Here is a 24,462-nt window from a genome sequence, read left to right as displayed (position 1 = left end):
ATACAGCATGCTGACCATTGCACTGCAGGTGGTGCACATAGCTGTGTCCTGTACAGCAAATAATTTTATGCCTGCCTTAACATGGAGCTCTCACCTTTTGCATTCAGTTCAAGCTGGACTTTTTGTTCAAAACAAATATAATTTTCAAAAACAAGCATATGAAAGCCACAACTTATTTTTTAATTTAATTTACAGAAAGAGTACTATTTTGTTGATGTGGGGAAAAAAGGGGGAAAAAAAATTAATTCTTTTTTCCAAACCTGCTTAGCATGCTGCACACTCAGCACAGCATGACTCAGAGCAGGGTGTGAGAGGCAAGGTAGCAGCAGCTGGGCAGTGCTTTGTCCTGGCTCCCTTCCACAACAGCCCTGCTGAAGGCAGGAAGGTGTTCCCATCCTTCAGGTGACAGCAGGAGAGGGGCCACGCTCCCCCTTCCACCTGCAAGGGGCTCTCACCAACTGCAGCTCCATCTGCTCACAGCCCAAGGAGCACTTTGACCACTTCCAGCCCAATTTGCAGAGTGCAGGAAATCTTGGCTGCAGCTTGGTGTGTAGCTGGTTCAACCCTCCCCCAAAAGATCATGTTCTACTCAGAAGATTTTTTGCTAAAGGCCACAGAAGAAGGAAAATCCCCTTCTTGGTCTCAAGGCCAGATCTGGTGTTTTTGCTCTGTAAAACCACATTTTTTCTGTCACAAACTAATTTCCTGATCTGCTGACAGTCAGGGTCACTTCAACTTCACAAGTGAGATTTCTCTAGAAGGAGCCAAACTATTTTGCAGTTTGGAAAACATCAAATGGCTCCGTTTGCCCCAGGCAATGAAATAATTACACCAGGAGGATAGCAATCAGCTGCCTGGGAGGAACACAGACAGACATTACTCTTCACCTCTGGCTGAGTAGGAGTTGCTTGATGAGATCTGCATTAATTACCTGTGGATATTTAATGAGAGCCTTTTAAGGACAAAGCCACAATCAGCTACAGAAGGCCCTGCTGCTTCAAGAGCAGGGAGAGTCTTCTAATCCTGAGCCTTTTCCCCTCCTATGGAAGGACTATATAATCTTGTTTTTCATTTTTTTCAGACTAAGCAGCACAACATATTTAGAAGTACAGCTTTGTAGGCTTTCCCCACAGTTCACAACAACAACAACAAAAAGATTTTCCTTTGGCTAGAACATGAAGTCTTCAGTTTCCAGACACCTTCCTATTTTCTCTTGAACCAGGAATACAGCTCTTTAATACCTACAAGGAAGAGGAGTTTTAGAAAAAGAAAATGACCTGTATTAAATATATTTTAATTGTATATGTGTGCAGTCTCCAACTTTGTCTTCTTTTTTGTGGTGGCCAGTTCTGATTTTTTTTTAAAGTTACTTCTCAGTAAGACTGTCCCTCCCATCAGTTCACAGTGCCCTGGTTTGTACACCAAAAGTACAGAACATGCAGCAGGGAGTGGAACAAGGATGAAGTCATCCCTTTTGTCAGCTACTGACTCTTGTATGGGGCTAATGAAACAAGTGAACCATATCTTATCTTTCGTTCCAGCTGAAATCAGAGCTGGCGAATCAGGACAAGAACACCAAGTAAAGATAATTCACAGCCATTTCCTGACATATTCCCTGGCAGACAAAAGCCCTGATATTATGAAATACATGCATCTGCATCCCAGTATCTACCACTCCACTCAAGTTTCTTACAAGTTCTGAATTTTGCAAAAGGTTGTATTTTAGGCATCTGTAGTTGGTCAAAGGTGAATGAGCAATTTAAACATGGGGGGAAAAAGGTGTGACCAATTAAAATTCAGTGGGCAAGTCTTAAAACAGCTTTATAAATCAAACAAGTATGTTTATTTTGAATCATTACTGAAATAGTTTACATAATATACAAACAAATATGCTATGAGGACAAATTTGAAAATGAGTCACAGTTGTTTTTTTTAATAAAAAGCATTTGTCCAGTGAAATGTTCAAAATGTAAATGCCATCTTTTCCTTCCTGAGCTATTAAACATCCAGAACAACAGCACTTCCATGTCTTCTGACTGTTTTTATTTCTACCCATTAAAATAGGAAGCATTGCTGGCTCTCAATAGTTAGAACAACTCCAGCTCTGCTTTAAGTGACCACAGCTCTGTGTCTCCCAAACTCTGCTCTTTTATTTGCTTTGGGTTTTGGTCAATTTCTCTTAACACCCCGAACCCTGCCTAGCAGAAAGAAGCCAGAAGCTCCAGCTCCTCAACAGGTTTTCCTGTTGAAATTGCTTTTGTTTTTATTTTTTTTTGCAACAGGACAGTTCAAAGGGCTTGTGAATGAAGGATGGGCCAAATCTCTCAGATGCTACACAAAAACATCCTATTAATTTGAGAGCATCTTCACACATTCCTTCATACTCAATAAAACCAAATGGACCAATAGCTCAGAGCATGAAGCAACAGCAGTGAAATGGAAGTGCTGCTATTCTCTTTATTTTTTTACCCAAAGTATTTAACAATAGAAACAGGTACTTGTTGTGAGGAACTCCTGACATGAGAGACTAAAAAACATTTTAAAAGCATGCTCTGCAAATCTGTTATTTGCTAGAAATTTATACAGCAAGCAGGCAGCAATACACAGATACAAGAAGTTATTTTTTTAGGATATCAAGTACCACAAATAAATAGATTCTCTCAATGCAAAAATAATGATCTTAGTAAAGGAGAAATAAACTATGTCTTCCTAAAGTTTTGTTTGGAAGGGAGATAGTCTGTACATGGGGATGACATTTTATCACTTCCATCCAAATTTTACGACTTGCAGAACTTTGAAAAAGAGTAGAGAACTCCTGCAAGCAGCCAGGCAAAGAGGTACTGAGGAATTATTTAACTGACCTTACTACTGAATTTAAGCAACCTTTGTACCTCATCTTTTCTCTTTCCCCAGAACTGTTTGGGGCAGGCTCATTTAAGGAAGAAGAAATGCTTGCTGAAAGGTTCTCCACAGGTCACTTCTGCAAGTGGCCAGAGATAGCTGACACACATGCTGTGATCCAATGGATCAGGAGGAAGCTTGTGCTTAGACTCACATCACTTAATCACCATTTTCAGTTTATTTCTTATGTTAGAAGTAAAGTAAGCAATTGTGGGAGATGAAGGTGATGGCTTTACATTGTTACCTTGTCAAATGTGACACCAGCTCTATGCACCACCAGAGGAGGATCCTCACAGCAAAGCCAGCAGTGCTTCAACACGGGTTCAGAGGTTTGTGACTCTGAACTGAGGCACAGCAATGCTCAGCTCCAGGATACCAAGGCTGAATGCACCACTGAATACAATTTACCAACAAGTTCCTTGCTTACACTCTGTAGTTTACTTGGAGAAGTCCCAGTTGCTTTGGCAGAAACAACTCTGCCAGCTGGTGGAAAGGCTCAGCACAGAAAGGACTGGTTTGCTGCTGCCTGAGCTCAGCAGCCACACTCAGTTCCTCCCTGCTCTGCCTTGCTACACACATTTTGTGTCTTCCTCCTTTCCCAAGTGCTCTCCAGCAACTTTTATGTGCACCCCTCTAGAGGGAGGCCCTTTTCAGGCCAAACAGGCAACACAAGATGAGATATCCGGCTCCACAGTCCACTCAGCTTATCTGTGTCCATGCCATTGTAAGAGCTGGGAACATCTGAGCTGGTGAACTTTGCCCAGAGGAAATCCCGGACTTTCTCCTCCACCTCTCGGAAGGTGAGGCTCTTTCTCAGCGACTGCTCATCCAGGAGAACTGTCAGCACCAGGGCCACGTCCTTAAACGCTGCGTTCTCATGGTCACAGTACTTGTAAAAGATCAGGGTGGAGCCTGCAGGCAGCGACTCAAATCGATGCACCACTGCCACCTTCTTGCCCTCACTGAAGCCAGAGCTGAGCTCTGTGTCCACCTCCAGCTTGACAATGTCACTGTCCAGCACGGCCTTGTCCACACCGTCGATGCTGATGGTGGTGGCGTTCTGGGACGAGGCAAAAGCATTGGCAATCTCGTTGCTCAGGCACCTCAGGGCCTTCTCAGCTTCCTGGCCAGCTGTGAGCAGCAGGATAGCAGGCTCCAGATGGTCGTGGGAAGAGTTGAGACGTTTCTCCAGGGACACACGGGCTTTCCTCCACAGTCTGGGGTCCTGGCTTTGGTAAGTGTTTTTTAGTTTCTCCATCCGGGCCCGAAACTCTTGCAGAATTTCAGCATCTCTCCTTGAGGAGGTTCCACCTTGAATCCCACTCCACAGGATGTAAAGCAGTGGGACACAAATTAACAGAACCAGTAACAAAGTCCATATCTTGTGAAATCCATTCTGTGATTCGCTGTCCTCTATAGAGAGAGGGAGCAAACAAGAAGAAAATGTTTTAAAAGGCATCAGAAGTCAACAAGTGAAAGGAAAACAAGAGGAAACAGTGAAATGATCCCATTCTCAATACTGCGACAGTAGTTGAAGAGTATAGAAAAGATCTAGTTAAGAAAGGAAAGGAAAATAAGAGGAAACAGTGAAATCACTCAATTCCCAATACAGATACAGTAGTTGAAGAGCATAGAAAAGATGATCTAGTTAAAAAAAAAACAAACCACAAAACAGAGAACACAGTTTTGAACTCAAGCTACTTTGTGAAGTGACAACATTAAAAAAAAGAGCCCTTTTACATATTCCCGCATTGACTGAGACTAAATTAGACCTTCTTCTGAAAAAGGAGCTCTTAAGTTCATCAATATTCCATTTACTTTAATAAAATCCAAACAAAGAGCTTAAAATGGTTCTGAAAAAGGTCAAAGCTTCTTCCCTATTAATGGCCTGCAGAAAAGATCCTACAGAAAACCTGGCTGCACCAGAATGGTTCCTGTGTTATTTTTCTTTCCTATTCCCTTCGGATAAAAATAGTTCCTGCAGCAATTTTTGCATCTCAAACACTGGTGGTCAACCCTATCAGAGAACGTTGTGGCCTTTGGATCAGTGAGCTTCACAAAGTACACACAGCAAACAATGTCCATCAAAGGTCAGATATTTTGATTTGGTTTCATATTTGAACAGGTAAATTAACACTTGTTTCATGCACTGCAAGAAAAGGATTCTGTTCTCAGTAAAATGATTTACAAAATACACCAATGGAAACAGGAAGAACTGCATTCCTCTTGTTCCCCTTTTACACCTCAACTTTTATCAGGACAGCAACACAACAACAGTTAAATAACACCACCACTAGCCCTGCCTAAGTCTTAATCTTGTAAACATTACAGACAAAAGACCTGAAATTCAGGTGAAAATGTTATCCATTATACAACACCCTTCCTTCCCTCATGCTGATGCCACGTCCCAGCAAGCAAATCATCTGTTCTAGCAAGGACCTTCAGCTTAACACCAACTCCCAGGAACTGAAACACTTGGAATGGCATAAAAATGGTTAAATGTCACACAAGCATGAAACAGAAGTGAAAGCAGAAGTCTTACTTCTGGCCAAAGGCTGTGACTGCTTCTCTGTACTGGACTGACACCGAGATTTACTTCTGCCTGTTAAGAAATAAGAAAGGAACGTGAGAAGAACACTAAGACAACAATTATGACCCATCTTCCAGCAGGGAGTTGAAATCACCAAGCTGCATTATTTTCAACGAAAACTTCTACATGCAAAATTCCACAGAGCTTACAGGAAGGGTAACAAAGCACCCTGTTGAACCAAACCCAGTCCTGCTAAGCTGGAGCAAAGGTGAGGCTGTCACCTCATCCCAGGTGGGGCAGGGTCAAGCTCAGGGTTTTCAGTTCATCATTCTCCCCACTGTGCTCAACAGAGTCATCCTGAACAAGGAAAATGACTCCTTCAGCACTGCCACCAGCCTGAGAAGTCTCACTCAAGTGTCAGAGCAGATCTCAATCTCTGCTCTTTGCCAAATGCCAGCTCCCAAGCCATCCTCACAACCTTGCCTAGAAAGCACAAGTCCCCAGCCTACCACAAATCACCCCCAAAGATTTTCAACACTTGAAGAATTATGCAAATAAAACTCCATTTCAAGTACAAGGTGATAAAATGGAAGAGATTTCACAAGCTGTTATTTTCTGCACAAGGATCCCATGTACCAATTAAGTTTCCTGATTTTGCTGAAGAATTTGAGAGGCATAAAAATGGAAACTTAATTAATGGACACACTACATAAACAACATAATGGAAGACCTAAATAGAAAAAACAAAGCAAAATGTTAAATGCAGAGTCTTGTTTTCCCTCTCCATGTGGCTTGAGTTTGAGGCCTGCTTCATCAGTAGTCAGTTTCTTGGGATGAATTATGCCTTTAAAGCAAAGTGCAAGCTTTCAACTTCAAAATATACTTTTGGTCTATTTAAATGGGCTCAGACAGCAAAGTACAAGAGGCATTATCCATAAAGTGTTATGAACAATTTTCCCAAGAGACCAGTATGAATATATACTGTGCAATTTTTGGTCAGCATGTTTTCTGCATTTAGCCAGGTAATTAAAAAGACAGGAGAATTTATGGCTCCTTGTTCAACAGCAACTGGTTCAAAGCTGAAGGCTCTTTAATATGTAACCAAATCAGGACTGTCAATGGCACTATTGAGAATAAATTGAACAAACATGCCCTGCAGTAGTTATTTAAAGACACTGAAATAAACTCCATAACCTTGTTTCTGTATGAATGTAACTGCAGAAGGTGCTAAAAGCAGCTCTGCTTTAAGCTGGGGCTTAACTGGCTTAATGAACTGCCCCATTCTGTAATTTCAACCCCCCACCCCAAAAGGGCACAGGCATGGAGCTTGTCCTGGCTAAGCTTATCTCAATCTTCTAAGAGTTAACAGCTCAAAATCACCTCAATTCTGTAATAAAGCACAGTCCAGCTCTGTTTGCACAGAGCAGGTTTCATATTTGGGTGACAGCTGTAACTCATGCACTAAAGGAAAAAATAATTCAATTAACAGATCTTACTCTGCCTAAGAATTGTGCATTGTTTACAGCACAATTTGCACAAAGACCCAGTAAATTTTGTCTTGCTTAATTCAGAAAGTCTAACTTCTGCAGACACCTTAAAGATTTCAGAGTTTTCAGTGATCTTCCAAAGTTCTTCACCCTACACACAACTAACAACTCCTGCAGCACCTGGAGGGGCACAGAAAAGTGAAACTACCAGACAAGATAGAACTCTTCATAAATTCATTTTTCAAAGGCATTTCACAGATGTGCAGCTACCACAAGATGAACTTCTCTTCCTGATGGCACCGTGGTTAAAAAAAAAAAAAAACCAAAAAACATACAACCAAAACAACAAAACCAAAAAGAAACAAGTACCCTGCAGGTTCTTCAGACTGAAATCTGATTTACAAAACTTAATTTATCTGTATCTATACCTGCTGAGGATAGAAACAAGGACCAAGATTTTACTAAGGATTCAGAATATTTTCTTTCAAGCACTCGTCCAACAGGAAGGGAGCAAAAAAAATTCCCCAAAAGGGAGTCATTAGATGAGCAGGCTGGATTTTGCCTGCAAAGAAAAATGCTGCTCCTTTTCAAGAGTATAGGACAGTTAATTCAATCACAGCACAGCAAGCCACCACTTCTCAGGGAAAGGATAAAAGGGAAGGTTTTGTACAAACTAATGTTTGCTGCCACCAAAAGGTAAATAAAGATTTTGTTCCCCTCCTCAGCTTACCCCACAAAGCCCCTACTCCATGCTCTGCACTTACTGTCCCATGAGTCAACTCCAGAAAGAAAAATGAAAGAGAAAGTGCAGCATTTTCTGTGGTCAGCAAGCTGAATAACCTCACAGAGAGGCTCTGACTGGAATATGCTGCCTTCTCCAGTTTCTGTCTGAATGTGCCTCCTGAGTGCATGCCCATCTTCCCAGACAGTGTCCCAGGGCACAAGAAAAACCAGAAGCAGAGGAAAGGAAAATAACTCTGTCCTCTTCATCTAGTGACAGGGAAAGACTAGGTTCTCTTGTTTTACTTACTCAGTGGTGTAGAAGTCGAGAAGCACTCCTGATTTCTCTGAAGGAAGTCAGCCTTTATTTCTGAAAGCAAAGCACAAATGGAAGAGCTCAGTCCCCACATCAGAGCTCAGAACAGGACAGCCACACATGCTTCTGGCTCTTTCTATGAAATCCTCAAGGCTAATCAGGAGGAGGAGGATATGCTGTGATGTCAAAGCAGCACAGCCTCTTGGGCCTCTCTGAAAGTTACTTTTATCTATTACAAAGGGCTTAATTTGGCCCTTCACCCCAAGGCTTTTGCCCACATGACAAATCATTCTTCTTATGGCTTCTTTTTTTTTTTTTGTAACTTCCTTCTGTGGCTAAAAGTAATCTCTTTTTTTTTCTCATTTTATCTCCCCATTGCTTCTGCAATACACATGGAGAAAAATCTCAGTGCAATGAGCAAAGTGCTCCCTCACCTTGAAATTACTTGGTGTAGTCACTCCCCCTGCTGAAGTCAAAGATAATTCAGCTCTTTAGAACATGGAGAGTTTTAGTTTTTCTTGCCTGAGGCAATTAAAGATCCACTCTCATAAGTTCTTTGAAGCAGGGAAAAAACTTCTTTCTGTTTTGCTTTTGAAAAACCACAGTTGGATATTTATCAAAGTTGAAATCTGCCTTTTCTTGAACTTTAGGGTATTTCACCCAAGCAGATTATCATCCTATTATCATCCTATTAACATCCAAAGTTTTACTTTGGCTCAGGCAGGAGTACACACTGAAACTTAATTTTTTTTTAAATAAACCTTTTTTCATCCATTCAGATTTCAACTCAAAAACTTCCCCCTTTTCTAAAAGAACTGAATTATTGTAATTTTAATACATTGAAGCAATGATTTGTTACACCATGGAAGAAGTGCTGATAAAAGCTGTTACCTTTTAATGATGGAGAAATGATTGGTCTCTCAGTTCTGTTACTATCATGAACCTTTGCATTTTCCTTTACTGTATTCTCTTCAAAGTAAACTGTAGTCCCACCTGTCAGGAGCAAAAAAAGAATAAAAAGAGGATTGGCAACATCATAAATCTGAAGGACCAAGTTGTAGTTTTGGAACATCCATGACCTAAATCAGTGATTTTCCAAGTTGTGAACTCCCAAAAATTACTTTCTTAAAATGCAACAAACAACAACTAAAACTTGAAATGCATATGGTAAATTTGAGTTCACTAGAAATACAGCTGTCTACACCACCCCATGCTTCTTAAAAATAAAATTAGGAGTTCTTGGCTTGAAAAATAGGAATACCAGGAGCCAAGAAATTCCTTATACTAAGGGATTCACTCTAAGCAGCATGGGAGTATAGAGAGTTTTTTTCCACAGCTTTGGGCACTCCACTTACAAACAATAATTGTGCTTTCTTATGCAGCATTGGGCAGAGGGGAAAAGAGGCAGAAGCAAACACAGAAAATAAGTTCCCTTTTAATGGAGCCCAAGCCATCCTTTAGTTAGGGCTCATTCTCTCCTAATCCATAACAGCAACCCAATTTCACCCCTCAGGTAGGTGAGAAGAATATAAATCAACGTTTTTCTTCTCTTTGCCAAATTACAGAGCCTTTCAGCTGTGAAACCCAGCCTAGTTAATGTCACTAACTAGAAAGAGTAAACCCTGCAGGATATCAGAGGTCACAGAGCAAAGGTCAGGGCTGGGAAACCAAATGCAGGAAAGGATAAAGTGCAACCCCAGAACCAAGGGGCTGACCAGAAAACGCTCAGGTATGGAATAAAAAGCTGTAGAACAGTTGGGGAACATATATTGTGGCACAGCTATCAAGCATCAGCAAACAGCAAAGGGAAGAATACAATGTGTAATTTTTTTCTGACATTCACTCTGGGCCCTTTTACTCTTTAACCAGCTGGGGTTCAGTGGGTTTCTGTAGCTCTTGTACCACTTGCCAAGGGCAATGCACAGCTTGCCACCTAGTGTTTGGTAATTTTATTTCAACTAAGCAAACAGCCTTTTTCTAATGTGCTCTGGCAGTTGCACACACCAGTGTATGTCAAACATACTAAGGAGAAAAACAAAACCACTAGACCCATCCAAACCACAAAAAATGGGAAAAAGCTGTAAGTTTTAAACTATGGTAAGTGCAACAGGTAAGTGTTTCCACATGGTTAATGAGGCCCTATGTTCTAAACCCATCGTAAAAAGCTGTTAAGTGACTGATTTCCCACAAAGATCCTCACCAAACTATTTTCAGGAATGCCAAACTACATATCCATAATATTTCACTATGTACCCAAGTTTTACAATGAAAATCTCCCTAGTAATTGTGACCAGAAGACCAAAAATACCTATGAATCTAAGGAGGGCTACTCAGGCAGTCCCTGCTCTTAATTCCTCTCCCCTTCTTGGCATCAATCACTATTTTTTGTGTTACAGAGACTTCTAAGAAGTTGTAGAAAGAAAGGTCAATGTAAGACAACTTCCATGGAGATTGCTAGCACGCATCTTCAGCTCACTGATCTAGAGGCTGCCCTGATTCTAGGCAGGAGTTTTAGGCTTTTAAAACTCTGCAAGCTCTTCCTAAAGCTCTTAAAACTTTCCAGCTCCCCAGGCAAGTTGCCCAACCTGTATTTAAAACCTCTCAGCAGAGGCCAGGAACCAGTTTCTCATGGTGTGGTTTTGCTTCCATTCTGTTCTCAGGGAAGCAGGACAATTCTGCTCCCCCAACAACCCAGCCTGCTTATTGCCCTGCCTCACAGATCATCCCCTAAACTCTGCAGGAAAAACAAAATACTGCACATCTACAGATGGGGGGGAAACTAATCCTCTGCTGCTATATAAACAATTAGAGTCTGTTATCATGCTTTTACACCTGTTGTGCCTATAATCCACCACAGCTGCTAAGAGCTGGGGAGGGTGGGAGGGAGAGGAGCCTCATTTTTAGAGCCATCTAATTAAAAACCCAACCCTCAGCTGCACCTCCTGAAGCAGCACAGCCACATTTAAAACACTGAGCCTATCATACCCTGTTAGCCACCATGTGGGAGCAAGAGCTTTTTTTCACAGACAAACCTCTGTACTTGCCGAAAGAAATACTCATAACCTTCCTCAAAACAAGATTTTTTTTTCCCTATGCCTCCTGGAAATTCTGCTTCTGGAGCAGAATACAGGCAGGCAATTCCTGGTGACAAAAACACAGATGGGAACGGAGAACTGTCTCAGGCTAGCCCAATGCATCCCTGAGCACTGTCACAGTCCAAAACAGAGAAAAGAGGAAGGAAATACAATTTATTCACAGCTTCCTAGTGGAATGACAAGCTAAAGCCACATGACTGTGTTACACTGAGTTAGCATGTTTCTATAGCTCGGAGAAAGACACAAGTTTCATCAACCATAGCAACAAGTGGCATCCACACAGTGCTAACACAGCAGCTTGTCCAGTCCAGCGCCCAGGAGCTGGTCCCAGAGCATCCGTGTGTTTCAAAGGAAGGAAAACTCCAGTTTTGCATTTCCTCATAAACAATGCTGCTCCCAGTAAGGAGCACAGCCACTCAGGGATCGATTCCTGCAGCTTACCTTATTTAAATCCTGCCTTTCAAAACCAAGCAGTGTCAGTAAAATTTAAATACTGTGCTAAGTACTGTTCCAAGTGATGCGCTGGGTAAAAACAGCCACCTGAGGGTTCCAGCGTGCCCTGCTGAAAAGGATCGCTCCTCCTCCCATCCCTGGTCTGTGGGGTAAGAGCTGGGATTTCCTCACCTACGTGCCACAGTAACACCTGCCGAGGAGTTAAACCCAATAATCCCCATTTCCCTGAGCGAGGGCCATCCCAGCCTCTCCGCAGCCCTGGGATCGGAGCCTACCTGGCGATCTGTACGCTTTTATAGGGGGCCGCGTCAGAGAGTCTGGGGTCCCGAAGTGATGCTCGTCCCCTGAAACGAGACACGGGTGAGGGGCACGGCCGGACACTCAGCTCAATCCCACCGGCCTGAGAGCCTTCCCGAAGCACCGGGCTCACCGGGAGCCCGCGGTCCCGTCCCAACACCCCCGGAGGAGAACCACAAGGCGCCCGCCCGCCCCGCTTCGCGCCGCCCTACCGCGTCTTCAACCACATGATCCACCTCGGGCCGCTGCGCCCGCCCGCGCCACTCACCCTGCAGGCCCGCGCTGTCCACCTCGTCCCCGAGCTCCTCCGGCCGCGCCGCCGCCGCCGCCAGCCGGGGGCTCTTCCGCCGCCGCTTCAGCCCGGAACCGTCCGGCGGAGCCAACCCGGGGCCGTCCACCGGAGCCCCCTCCTCGTCGCCGCTGCCCACCATGCCGCCTGTCGCCGCGCCGCGCCGCTTGCCCCGGCCTCGTCCTCTGCCCCGTCCTCTTCCCCGTCCGCCCGCCGCCGCCTGCTCGGGCCTAGAGCTGCCGCCTTCCCGCGGCGGCGGGGGCGGCTCCGCGGGCCTCACTTCCCGCGGGGCGGGACCCGCGTCCGCCGCTTCCGCCCGCGCCCGGAGCGGTCGCCGCGGCGTCACGTGGTAGCGCGGCCGGTCCGCCATGGCCCCGGCACCGCCCGCGGGGCCCGCGCCGGAGACCGGACCGGGATCGGGCCGGGCCCGGCGGGAGCGGCCCCTGCAACGCCCGCCCGGCGGCCCCGCGGCTGCTGCCCCCCAGTGAAAAAAATGCGGGACGGGCGCGGCCCCTGAGGGCAGCCCGGGCCCGGCGCCTCCGCTCCCCTCCGCGGTATTTTCTGTGTGCGAACCGGTCGCGACAAAGCCGGGTTTGCATTTCTCGGAGGCAGAAAAGTCTGTAAAATAAGCACAAATAGCTGAGTAGCAGAGAGGGGAAACTTGAGGTGCTTCGAGGGACATGAGATCCTGTGGCACTGATAACGTTGCACCACTCTGTTCATTAGTGTGGGAATCATTTTGGTGAATCAGATCTGGAATATCTCACTAGGCATTTCACTTTTTTTACCTGTTTGTTCCGATTAATTACTGGCAACAGGACTTTTAAAATGCGTTTGATTGCATTCTTGATAAAGCTTTTTTACCCAGGCATGTGATAAAACTGTTGTAAAAATATGGTACAGTTCCTGTGACTGGAAGTTTTCAAGATGCAGTTTGATGGGACTACAAGGTCTCCTCTACACTCCCTCCCTAGCAACTCAAGACCAGCTTGGAAATGAGTTGCTAAGCAAATAGAGACCCTTTTACAAATTCATAGAATCAAAATTGTTCTGCTTGGAAGGGACCTCTGGAGATCACCCAGTCCAACCCCCCAGCCAAGGCAGGGTCACCTGGAGCGGGTGACAGGAACACATCCAGGCGGGTTTGGAATGTCTCCAGAGAGAGAGACCCCATGCCCTCCCTGGGTAGCCTTTCCCAGTGAAGAAATTCTTCCTTCCGTTGAGGTGGAACTTCTTGTGGTTTAGTTTATGGCCACTGCTCCTTGTCCGATCCCTGAGGAGAGCCTGGCACTTTGTGCAATCCAGCAGGAAGGCTGGGTGAGGGAAGTGCCATTCAGCCTCCACTCCTGTGTCTTCTCTGTACAAAGATTTCAAAACAAAAAATACCCTAAATTCTTTACTAGCACACCATAAATGTTGCAGTTGCACCCAAAAGCAAGTGAATATTTGTGAAATAAGTTATACATATTTCCTACTGTACCAGCATTAAATATTGTCATTCTTTTCAGTCCTAAAAGCAGAACACACACATTGAGCATTGTTTTCTAAAGCAAAAGTGAAAGAAGGTGTAACAAATACCATATCAGGAAAAGAAAATCAACACAACAATGGCAAGATCCTTTTTCCTTTTTTGTAACTGTTTTGTGATGATGTCATGCCCTAGGCCAGCCAGCTAATTTTCCTGCCAAATGACTTTTTGGGAACCAGATTCTCAACCTGGAGAGGCTGAAATGACCCCCTGATTTTGTCACACACTTGCCACCAGTTTCGTGACACTTGTGCTTCCATGGAAAGGGCAGCCCCTCAGCCCCAAACACTGTGTTGAAGGGACTGGATGGCTTCAGGGACAGAGGGATAGAAAATACCTGGATTTCCATGAAGCCACCTGCAGCTCCTCCCTGCTGTTCCTTGGCTGTTCCTTACTGAGGGAGATCAAGTTGTGGTGTGAGACTGATGGCAGCCAGGAGCAGGGCCCTCAAGGTGACCTTGGCCCCTGTGAATCAGCCATGCTGAGTTTTTCCTTCCTGCTTTTCCATTCTGGTTTTACAGCCTCTGCTGCACCTGGTGAGAGGTTGGTTGTGACAAGGGAATGTGCTGAGTCTGCCATGGCCACTGTCCCCTCCCAGGCTCTTTGGGTGACAGAGGAAGCCACTGTCAGAAATGAGGTGTAGTGGCCAGCACACCTCTCCTTCTCACCACCTTCCTGACATGAGCAGTGTCAGTGTTGATGCCTGTGCACATGCTGACACCCCAGGGGTAACATGGCACACACACTTTAGTGACCCCTCTGACACTGCCTCTGTGCTCCCTGGGCCAGCAAGTGTTCCTCCATACAGGAACAATTACTGTATATAAATATAGATATTATGAATATATAATATTTATATATATAAATAAATAAGTATTTTTTCCTTCCCATTTGAACCCAACCTCTTACCTGTTTTACAAGTGCCTCCAATACTAGTGTGGCAGGGAAATTCAGTAAAATTGAAGTTTTTTAACAAATCAAACACGTTAGTCCCATCCACCCTGTCAGCCCTCTGTTCCCCAGACTGAGGAGTCCCAGCCACTCAGTGCCCCCTCCTTTCCAGCATTGCCTCATTTGCCTTTCCCTGTGTTTTGTCTCAGCCATTTGCTGCTGGGCTCCTCTGGGGATGCTGTGAAAAGGCAGCAAGCTGAGTTCCAGGGGCATTGCTGTCTCTGTTCTGCTGCTCCCTGTGCTGCTGCCTTTCCCCTGGAGTGCTTCATGCTGCTGCTTTCCATGAAACGTGTCCTGGGCAGGAATAGGGAAGGAGTTGGAACATTCCCATGCCTATACATGCTCCTGTGCAGGCACCACGAGTTAGAACAGGATTTTTTTTGGGAAAAGCATTGCCTAAGTGAGGCCAAGGGCTGACTCACACATTCTCAGACCTTTCCCTGCTTTGCAGCCTCTCCCCACTTCTGGGGACACTGGGTGGGCTCCGCATCCCTTTCCCCCCAGGCTGATGCTGAAGATCCTCCATGTCACATCCTCCCCAGCCTCCCTGCACTGGAAATGTGACATTTCCAGTCTGGGCTTTGCTACCTATGTGTTTGGGTTACCTTTCTTGTAGTACTTTTCCTAAATCAACTCTCAAACCAGTTCCCTCCTTTCACTATCATTTCCTTGCTTCAAATCAGCAACACTGTTACTGAACGCAGGTACCCGCCAGTCATGCAGAGCGCCGGAAAAAAAGCGCAGAGCCACAGAGTCGCGGAAACACGGCCGAAAAAAGGAAGTTAATGTTTCCTGAAGGCTCCCGAGAATGACTGCGGGAAGGAAAACTACAGCTCCCAGCAGGCAGCCGGGAGCCAGGGAAGGGCAGGGTTCACCGTCACGTTTCCAGCGGAGCATTCAGGGTGTGCGCTGGTGCCCTGCCACCAAAGGGCCTGAGGGACGGAGGGCAAGGGGAAAGGCCAGCGCTGGCCTCTTCCTGTTGATCGCCGCCCTGACCGGCTCCGAACCTGCCTGGGTAAGCGGTCCCACTTTGTTCTGCTCATTTCCTTCTCCTACCGGAGCGTCAGCATCGGGAACAGGGAAGGGAGGGACGGGCGGCGGGGCAGCGACTGCACCCCCAGCCCCGAACCGTGTGTGGGGACACTGCTGGGGCCGAGGGGTCCCCCGGTGCCGAAAAGCTGCTGCTTTCGGAGGCTGGGCTGGAGATTCCTGCGCGGAAAACCGCACGGACCGCTCTCCAGCGAGGAAAGTTTCTTGGGAGTTTTCCAAGAAAGCCTGGGTGACACCGGCGAGCCCGGCTCCGTCAGTGCCCCGTCCCAAAGGGCTTTAGCTGGGGGAATCTTGGCTGGAGGCGTGCGGGGCTCGCTCAGGCTGCGGCTCCGGGTCCGCGGGGTGGTTCTGCCGCATCGCCTCCCGATCCCACACGCTGGAAGCAGGCAGGGGGAACGACAGCAGGAGCAGGGGCATCGCTCCGTGCCGGCCTGGCTGCGAGCTACCAGCACCAGAAGCTGCCGGGGCAGCCTGCCGAGCCCCACACTCCGGCCTGGCGTCCGTGGGATGAGACAGCAGTGCCTCACCCCCCTGGCGTGTCCCACGATAAATGCGGTTTGCATTAACCCCTGCTCGGACGGGAAGCAAAATAGCTGACAGCCCACGGGCTGAAGGTTCATATCCTCCCATGTTCACCTTGGGAATCACGGAGGAGGAGCCTCCCCCACCGTGATTCACGGTGTTTCTGCTTATCAGGTTTGTGGGCGTGTAGCTGGAATTGGCCGGAGCAGGACGGGATGGTGGCTGTGAGGAGGGCAGGACTCGGTCAGCCTCCGGAACAGCAGGGACACACAGCTCCCTATGAACGTCCGAGAAAGTGAAACCAAACCGTGCAGAAGGCAGAGCTCCGGGGGAAAAGGAAAATGGAAGAGAATCAGAGAGTGCATCTGCTTGGAGGTAAGTGAATCCTTTGCTTGCTCCATCTAGGAAAATCCCTTTGCTGCCAGTGACATGAGAAACCTGTGCAGAAGAAAAACAAACCAGTAAAAGAATCCCATCTTTTCCAGGCCAAGGAAAGCAAGTTGCCATAATTTTTTAAAGGGTGAAAGATGAACAAGTTACTTTCAGTTTTAGATTCTGATCTGTGACAGGTTTAGACTCTGTGTCCCAAGATGGCAGCACAAGGAATGCTGAAAAGATAGATCCAGACTGGAAGAGCTTTCTTCCCTACAACCTGGTGCTTCCCATCTACAAATGCTTAAATAATAAACCAGTTTTCCACCACCTCTGGTTGGAAAAACTGTGGAAGAGGCAGGGCAGGGAGTAGTTTGTGCCCAGCTTGAACAGCAGGATATCTCCAAGTTCCTCATGTTTCAGTTTCTGCAGTGTACTTACATTCTGTGGGAGCCTTGTTATGACTAGTACCTATGAGTGTGTCAGTGATAAAGTGATGCCATCCCCAGCTCAGGTCTGTCCTAGATAGTCAGAAGTGTCACTGTAATAATCAGCAACAAAGAATGTAAAAATCATGTTCTGATAAGTGACAAGTGCAGCTTTTTCTCTGTTTTCAAATTAGAAGGGAGTTCCTCGCCCTTTTAATCAGTGTTTATTCTAATTATAGCCTAATCATTTATGTAGTGCTTGATCATTCATAAGCAATTTTTCACAAATAGTGCCTGAAATTTGAGCTGCACTTTGGTTTTGTGAGAGTCAGAATATGTCACAGATGCTGTTCAGTTGCAGGATCTCTCTATTGAATTATGCTCCAGTGTTTGTTTCTAATTAAATGTTGCCATAGCTCTTTGGGAGAGCAGCTCCAGCACAGAAAAACAGAGACACAACATGAGCAGAATTATCATTTACATTCAGACAGATGCTTGAAGTGCATTGGCATAACTGTACTCAACAACAGCCTTAGGAATTCTTCAAATCCATCACTATCTGTGAAAATCCACTGTCTGTGGAAGATGTGGTAACATATTTTACCACTGAAGGAAGGAATTGCCTGCCCATCCCACCTAGGACACAAGCTGGGATTGAGTTAGCTTTAGCATGGCAGCTGTAAGGTCTGTGGCTTGGATTTGTGGGCTTAGAGAAAAAAATGTTGAAAACAGAGCAGTGTTTTGGCTTTTGATGAACACAGCATCAGGGCTTTCTGTCCCTGCCCAGCAAATACCCTGGGGTGGGGAGAAGGTTGAGCAGGGACCCAAGGTGGGAAAGGGGTTGTTGAACACAATACAGCATCATGCTTAGCAACAAAAAAATGGGACAAAGACAGAAAGGGAGAAAGGGGATGGCTTCCAAGGTGGGCATTGCTGGGAGACTGGCCTGGCATCAGTCTGCTTGCAGGAGGTGGTGAGTGATGCATCCTGATTCCCTCCTTCCCTTCACTCAACCCAAGAGTTTTCTCACCTCTGGTCACTCTGTTCTCTCCCATCTCACTGGGGGTAAACGTTTCTGCAGAGCCAGAACTGGGAGTTGTGTGGGTGGTGGTAAAGCACTGAGCATTCTTGACTCCTGTGTGGCTCACTGGGCTTGTGAACTCTGATCCCAACAGCTGGACCAGCCCAGGCTGAGGTGGGGAGCACAGCAGAGCATCCTGAGCACCAAAAGCACACCCAGGAAACACCTGGGCACCAAGGGACAGGCAGGTTGCCTGAGACATCCTGCAAACCAGAGGAGGAGTCTGCAGTGTGTGAATCAGCTGCTGGTGGGGCAGAGACAACACTCCTGGGTTCAGCTGGTCCCACACTAGAGGAGAAACCTGCCCAGGAAATTGAGCCAGAAGAGTCTGACAAGACAAGAGAAGGTGTCTCAGAAAGACCCCTGGAAAAACAAGACTTGGATGAAGGTGAGTCTCTCCCCACCCTTGGGCTTGATAACCTGGGCCTTGCCTTAGAGGAGGCAGAGCAGGAGAAAGGGTTCCTGGTTCTTGGGCTAAAAGAGACGAAGTGTAGGTCTGTGAATTTTATTCCCCACAGCTGGGCTGGGCCATGAGAGTGTGGAAAGCAAAGGAGACAGCCCTGTCCACCAGGAACCACAGGAGCACCAGGAGACAACTGGGCAGTGTGAAAGTCTCTGCACAGCAGAGGAAGATGCCTCATCTACAAGCAAGGCACGGAGCTCTGGCAGTGAAGTGACACATCTGGATGTGACTGGTGTGGAAGATGTCCCCAGGGGCCACTTGGCAGAGAAGAGCAGCAGTGCCACTGTCCCAGACTGGGAGCCAGAGGCACCCAGAGGGCAAGAAACACAGGAGAGCGAGTCCCAAGGCACATTAAGGAAAAGACCAAAAGGTGAGCTGGGGGCTGCACACTGCTGCTCTTCCACTTCCTACATTTCCCACTGGCACTAGAGCAATGGGATGAGATCTCTCATAGCCATTGTCACTTCCCTGGAGTTGTAAGGTATAAGAAATTATTTGGCTTCTCTTTTTCTCTTGCCTTTGGTTCCTGTTGTGCTGTGAAAGGCATGAAGCCACACTGCACTCTGCATTGTTTTTCTCCTTGCCCAGCCCCAGAGGAGAGAGCCAAGACTCAGGGCAGTATTAACCCAAAGCAGTGTTTCCTCCTGCTTTGCTTACTACAGCTCCATTTACCTCTTCCCTCAGCACTGAGTGGCACATTTCTTTTCTCCTGTTGCAGGGGACACAGCCCCAAAACCAGAGACTCTGTCCTCCCTGCAGAACATCACCACCCAAAACACAGAGCAGGAGAAGGCCAAAAAGTCCCTCCTGTGGAAAGGTGAGGAAAAGAAGCTTCCCTTGCATGTTACTCATCGACCAGAAGGCACTGATCCTCCAGGAGCAAGTAATAAAGCACATTTAATTACTCTTCTCTCTCGAGACCTTTCACAGCCTCTTCTGAGGGTTTGAAAGAAAAAACATCCCCTTAAATACAGGCTCAGTTCATGCCTATAGTGGCAGCTTCCCCTGCAGCTCTTCAGCCTCAAAAGCTGGCATATTGTGGTCATCATGCTGTGAGTGCCCTGGGATGCCCTGGGAGGTCTGGGGGGCTGCTGTGCTGAGGGTCCCTCTCCCCAGCCCTGGGGCTCTAAGCAGGAGCAATGATGCTGATCTGAATCAACACATTTCTCCTGTTAGAAGGAGACTCTGCTTTGCCTGGAGAGGGACACAAGGCATTGTGTCTGTTTTCTGAGCAGAAGCAGGGTGGCCTTTGTTCACTCACAGCACAGAGGAGGGCAGTGAAAGCAGCACTTTACCTGGGTCAGACACCTCCATATGTGGTGCTCTGAACCTAAAAAAAAAAAAAAAACAGAGAAAAAAAAACCTAAAAAAAACAGAGAAAGGGGAAAAGAGGAAAGCTTGTGGGCAGCTGCAATTTCCTCAGGAAGGTTTGCACAATCCTTGCCCTCATCCCTGGAGCTGCAGCCTCCTCACGTGGCATATTGGAGTGGGACCTGCAGCCCTTTTCACCTTTCCTGACCAACTTGCTCCACTTTCCTAGTGCAGGGGGCAGCTCTGAGAGGGGAGAACTAGCCATTGTAGCCACTTTCCAGCATGTCACTGCGGGTCACTTGGGACTGACTGCTGTTCCCCGTGTTGTGTCTCTCCCTGCTGCACAGGGCTTTTCATCCTGGGCCTCATAGTGCTGGGCTTCTGCATATTCTGCTTCGGCAGCCCCACCTCCAGCTCCCAGCAGCCCCGCAGGAACCCCACGCTGGAGGCCTTCCAGTCCCAGTTCGACCTGCTGCAGCTCAGCTTCCCGGGCCAGAGCCCCGAGCTGTGGCTGCGGGGGCGCAAGTTCCTGCGCAAGCACCTGAACGCGTCGCAGCCCTCGCAGCCGGCCATCATCATCCTCACGGCAGCGCGCCGCGCCGAGCGCACCTTGCGCTGCCTCAGCGCCCGCCTGGCCGACTGCTACGCGGCCGCCGTGCACGGCAGCACGGTGCACGTCGAGGGCGGCGGCAAGGCCGCGCTCCACAGCGACCTGGCCAAGCTGCAGGTGGACTCGGAGCTGAGCGAGGCGTTCCAGGCGGGCGGCCGGGCCGCCGTGGTTCACCGCTTCGAGCTGCTGCCCGCCGGCGCCACCCTCATCTTCTACAAGTACTGCGACCACGAGAGCGCCGCCTTCAAGGACGTGGCCCTGCTGCTGACAGTGCTGCTGGAGGAGGACGTGCTGGAGAGCCACATCAGCCTCCAGCAGGTGGAGGAGAGGGTCCGTGACTTCCTCTGGGCCAAGTTCACCGGCGCCAGGAGCCCCGGCTCCTACGACCGCATGGACTCGGACAAGCTGAGCGGGCTGTGGAGCCGCATCTCCCACCTGGTCCTGCCCATTCACCCCGTGCCGACCATCGAGGAGCAGGGCTGCTCTGCCAAAGCCTAGGGACAAAAGAGGCCAGAGCCCCGAGGAGGGTTGGGAACATGCTCCTGGCTGGCTCTGGTACAGGCAGAGGCACCACCGGTGTTTCGTCTCTTCAGTTTGTTTCTTGTAGGTTCCTGGGAACAGTTTGACAGGAACAAGTTGATCCAGGATATTTGGGCAGCTGAGTCCTGGAGGTGATACACACACTTCTTTCTGGGAGATGGGAACAGGGGGTGTTTTAGAGTTCCACAGGAGAACACTAACATGTGGGGAGGCAGGAGGGAAAACAGGACCTGGCAGGAACATCGATGTATGGGGATGCAGGAGGGAAAACAGGACCTGGCAGGAACATCAGTGTATGGGGACGCAGGAGGGAAAACAGGACCTGGCAGGTAGCCTTTCTATCAAGAAAGAGACAAATAGTGTTCACAATTAGTAAGACAGAAAGATGCTGGGATTCAGCAGCTCTTTCATCTCTCCCTGCCCCTCAGCTTGCTTAAGTTGTGCACATCAGTCTCACAACATATTTTATCCAGGGAGCTGCTGGAACACAGAAAGGTCAAATTCCTCAAGGCCCAACATTTTGAAGGCATGCTTGAAAAAGAAATGCAGTTTGCCAGTCAGGGGTGTTACCTGTCAGCTCCAGTAGTGTCCCACTGGCACAGCCTGACTGACACCAGGCAAAGCCCAGATCCTCAGACAAACCTGCAATTCAGAGATCCCCTAAACATCAATTACCAGAAATTCCAGTTGTCAGCACTTGAACACTACCCTAATGGCAGGGATCCCAGGAGGGCATCCCACGTGCCAGAGAACAAGCTCCAGAACCAGAGAGCAGTGAAACAGTTGCTGCCACTGTGATAGTGTGAAGCCTCAAGGGATTGCACAGGTGAAAAAGTGAATAATACAATGTAATTTAATGCTTGTCTCTCTAAAACAAGTCCCCTCAATCCCTTTGCCACACAGAGGCTGTGACTCTCTCCTCAGGCTGATGCTTTGGTCCCACAAAACAGATTGTTCTTCACCTGGATCTCTGGTCTGTGTGCAGGGCTGGCAGCCTGTCCCAGCCTCTCCCCAGGTGACTTCTATTGATGAATGCAGATGTTAACATTGGTATTTCAAACCATGTAGGGTAGCACACTAGGTCCTTGCCCTCCAAGGGTACATTTGCCTCCCTGCCAGGCAGATGGAGCTCTGGCACCTCCCAAAGCAAGTAGGAGCAGAGCTGGGTTAGCTGGTAAAGACCAAATCTCTGCCATTAACACTAAAATTCCCTGACAAATTTTCTGTGCCTCCTCTTCTGCATCCTAGGAAGAGAAATCCAAGTCCTGGAAGCACTGTGGTTTCCCCACACTGTGTTTTTGCAGTGCTGTGGGGCAGGGCAGCCAACTCAGGAGCACCTGGAGGGGCAGGTGCAGGTCACAGCATTTTTGATAAACCAAGGGCAGCCCCAGGGACCAGCCCCACGTGCCTGTGCAGAAGGAGCAGCTGCAGCAGATGTGGCCTTGCTGAGCCAGGCTCTGTCCAAACAAGAACAAATCACAGCACCACAGTGTTCTTTAGCAGCTGCACATCAGGGTGCTCCTCACAGCAGCTGGACCCTGGTGTGGGATGCGTCTCCTGCCAACAGTGCCTTGCTCATCTGCCCCACCAAGGGCTCGGGGAGGTGCAGTCCTGCACCCCAAAAACCACAGCCTGTCTCTTCTTCCCCCCTGCCGTGTGCCTTGACCTGTCCCAGGACCTTAGTGGTCCTTAACTTGGAGGAGGGGACAAAGTGAAGGAAGAGGGAGGGTTATTTGTTCAAAGAACAGACTTTTTGGTTGGTTTGGGACATGAAGACAAGATACCACAAGGGTTTTTTTAACTGTTATAAACACTGGGCTAAATGTGAGAACCACCTGCTGGAGCCCATGGTTTGATACAAGATGCAGATTGCTTCCTCCTCTCCCTCTTTTCTATTGCTGTACACTACTTGGGTGAGAGAAATCACTGTATCCTGCTCTGCAGGGTGTGGATGTAAGGACCAGCAGAGCATTAATCATGCTATGCCAGTATTTTGGTGGAATTTTAATGTTCTCTCTCTCCATTTTGCATACTGTGTTTGCAATGCATAGCCCAGGTATGCAAAGGCTGAAAGTGTCACCCACCTGAGTTCTTCCAATACAGAGATATTTTTATGGCCTTCTAAAGACAAATATCTGCTTGCTTCTGGAACAGGATTTATATTTAAAAATAAATGGTGAGATTGTGAAAGAAGCCAGCAAAGTGAGACTGGAGTCTGACTGTATTCCATTCTTTTTTCTCAGCTATTTTCATTAAGCTAAAGAGATCATCATATTAGGCAAAGTTTTCTTTAGGTCAGGGCTGTAGCTGTGCAAACAAAGTGAATATTTGCTTTTCCTGGAAAAAACTCTAAAAACCGTTTTTCTCAGTTGTTTGGGGCAAATATTTGCAGCTTTTTCAACTGAGGCAAAATTAAAAACAAACCCCCAAAGAGCTGCTGGATTCAACCCTGGCTGAAGTACACTGGGGTTTGCATAATATGTAATGATAATAAATGAAGCTGAAATCCACTGACAACTGAAATGTTTCAGAAATAGGAAAAGCAAATATTTCTCATTTCAACAGATTGGTTCCACTTGATATTCCACCACTTCAGCACGCTCAAACTTTTACTTTTGTGATAAATTATTTTGCCCAGCTCTAGCCTAAACAGAGAGAGCTTTGGAAAAGAAAGGATTTACCCTGTTAGTTTGGATTTTCTTCAGTTCCTGACAACAATAGCCATAACAATGGCACCTGCCTTCACATGGATGTCCATGTGATTGATTGCCAGAAGTAAACATCACCCATCTCCTGTTTGATGCCAGAAGAGAAGATTTGGTCTTACACCACAGATTTACATGAAAATCCAGTGTCCCCAGGTACAGTGATGTTGGTTTTTGATGCAAAAACCAGGCTGCTTTTTTAAGTCTTGCAAATGAATCCAAAACGGAATCCAAAGAGAGCAGCAGAACAAACTCACAGGCAAGAAAGGTGCACTGGTGGGGTTTTTTTGAGTCCCAATCTCTGCAGGAAAGGATGTTCAACAATCCTAAAAATCACCTTGAAAATTACAGAGGACACAACTCAGGGGTAAAACCAGCCCTGGAAGGCCTGCCTGGTCTGCTCCACCAAAAAATCAGTGCTGATTATCCCTGTGAACGTGCTGCTGTCCTGGAGCTGATGCAGCTTTGTCACCCTCAGCGTTTAAAGCCAAGTGGCCCAAGTGGTCAGGGACAGCGACATTCCTGCCACATCCCTTCTCACCTTTCTGCACCAGCAGGGGCTGGAGTGGAAGAAGGCAGGGCACAAAGAGGAGGAGGAGGAGTGAACCCAGTTCAGCCACATCTCTCCTGAGAGCTCGTCTGCAGCTCAACCTTCCCCAGGGCTGCTCCCTCGGGGGCCACTTTCTGGCCCACAAAACCTCCATTGTAATTGAGATTTGCAGATATTGGGAGCTGGAAGCTGTTTTTATTTCCCACCTCAGCCTCTGCAGGGGAAGCAGCTGGACAATGAATCACACAAAGGAGCTTGGCCTC

The 24,462-nt window shown here is 47.4% G+C and overlaps 2 protein-coding genes across 3 annotated transcripts; one reads left to right on the top strand and one right to left on the bottom strand.

The window, feature by feature from the left end:
* Window positions 1-2,255: 2,255 nt before the first annotated feature.
* Window positions 2,256-12,583, bottom strand: LOC102071416 (torsin-1A-interacting protein 1). Its single transcript, XM_074546382.1, has 6 exons — window positions 12,068-12,583; window positions 11,778-11,846; window positions 8,846-8,947; window positions 7,949-8,008; window positions 5,444-5,503; window positions 2,256-4,314 (listed from the first exon to the last, which is right to left on the bottom strand). The coding sequence occupies exons 1-6, from the start codon at window positions 12,456-12,458 to the stop codon at window positions 3,521-3,523; spliced, it is 1,476 nt and encodes a 491-aa protein (XP_074402483.1). The 5' UTR covers window positions 12,459-12,583; the 3' UTR covers window positions 2,256-3,520.
* A 2,791-nt stretch (window positions 12,584-15,374) lies between these two features.
* LOC102069359 (torsin-1A-interacting protein 2) lies at window positions 15,375-23,165 on the top strand. 2 transcript variants are annotated; one of them, XM_074546383.1, is made up of 6 exons: window positions 15,375-15,582; window positions 16,314-16,514; window positions 18,115-18,408; window positions 18,539-18,853; window positions 19,202-19,366; window positions 20,142-23,165. In XM_074546383.1, the coding sequence occupies exons 2-6, from the start codon at window positions 16,481-16,483 to the stop codon at window positions 20,900-20,902; spliced, it is 1,569 nt and encodes a 522-aa protein (XP_074402484.1). In that variant the 5' UTR covers window positions 15,375-15,582; window positions 16,314-16,480; the 3' UTR covers window positions 20,903-23,165. The 2 variants fall into 2 exon arrangements, with proteins under 2 accessions (XP_074402484.1, XP_074402485.1); XM_074546384.1 differs by having other exon boundaries at window positions 15,389-15,582; window positions 19,202-19,300; window positions 20,142-23,164.
* The last annotated feature ends 1,297 nt before the right edge of the window (window positions 23,166-24,462 follow it).

This window comes from Zonotrichia albicollis, chromosome 8, assembly GCF_047830755.1.
Source record: "Zonotrichia albicollis isolate bZonAlb1 chromosome 8, bZonAlb1.hap1, whole genome shotgun sequence".
NCBI classification, from domain to species: domain Eukaryota; kingdom Metazoa; phylum Chordata; class Aves; order Passeriformes; family Passerellidae; genus Zonotrichia; species Zonotrichia albicollis.
The sequence above is the reverse complement of the archived record's forward strand: the minus strand, read 5'-3'. Positions and strand labels throughout refer to the sequence as shown.

Excerpts from the sequence above, each read along its gene's own strand:
- LOC102069359 (XM_074546383.1), top strand. The coding sequence starts at position 16,481 with ATGGAAGAGAATCAGAGAGTGCATCTGCTTGGAG. Across the intron at positions 18,854-19,201 it reads ATTAAGGAAAAGACCAAAAG|GGGACACAGCCCCAAAACCA; the intron begins GTGAGCTGGGGG and ends CTCCTGTTGCAG. Across the intron at positions 19,367-20,141 it reads CACTGATCCTCCAGGAGCAA|GGCTTTTCATCCTGGGCCTC; the intron begins GTAATAAAGCAC and ends CCTGCTGCACAG.
- LOC102071416 (XM_074546382.1), bottom strand. The coding sequence starts at position 12,458 with ATGGCGGACCGGCCGCGCTACCACGTGACGCCGCGGCGACCGCTCCGG. Across the intron at positions 5,504-7,948 it reads CTCGACTTCTACACCACTGA|GCAGAAGTAAATCTCGGTGT; the intron begins GTAAGTAAAACA and ends ATTTCTTAACAG. Across the intron at positions 4,315-5,443 it reads GTCACAGCCTTTGGCCAGAA|AGGACAGCGAATCACAGAAT; the intron begins GTAAGACTTCTG and ends CTCTCTCTATAG.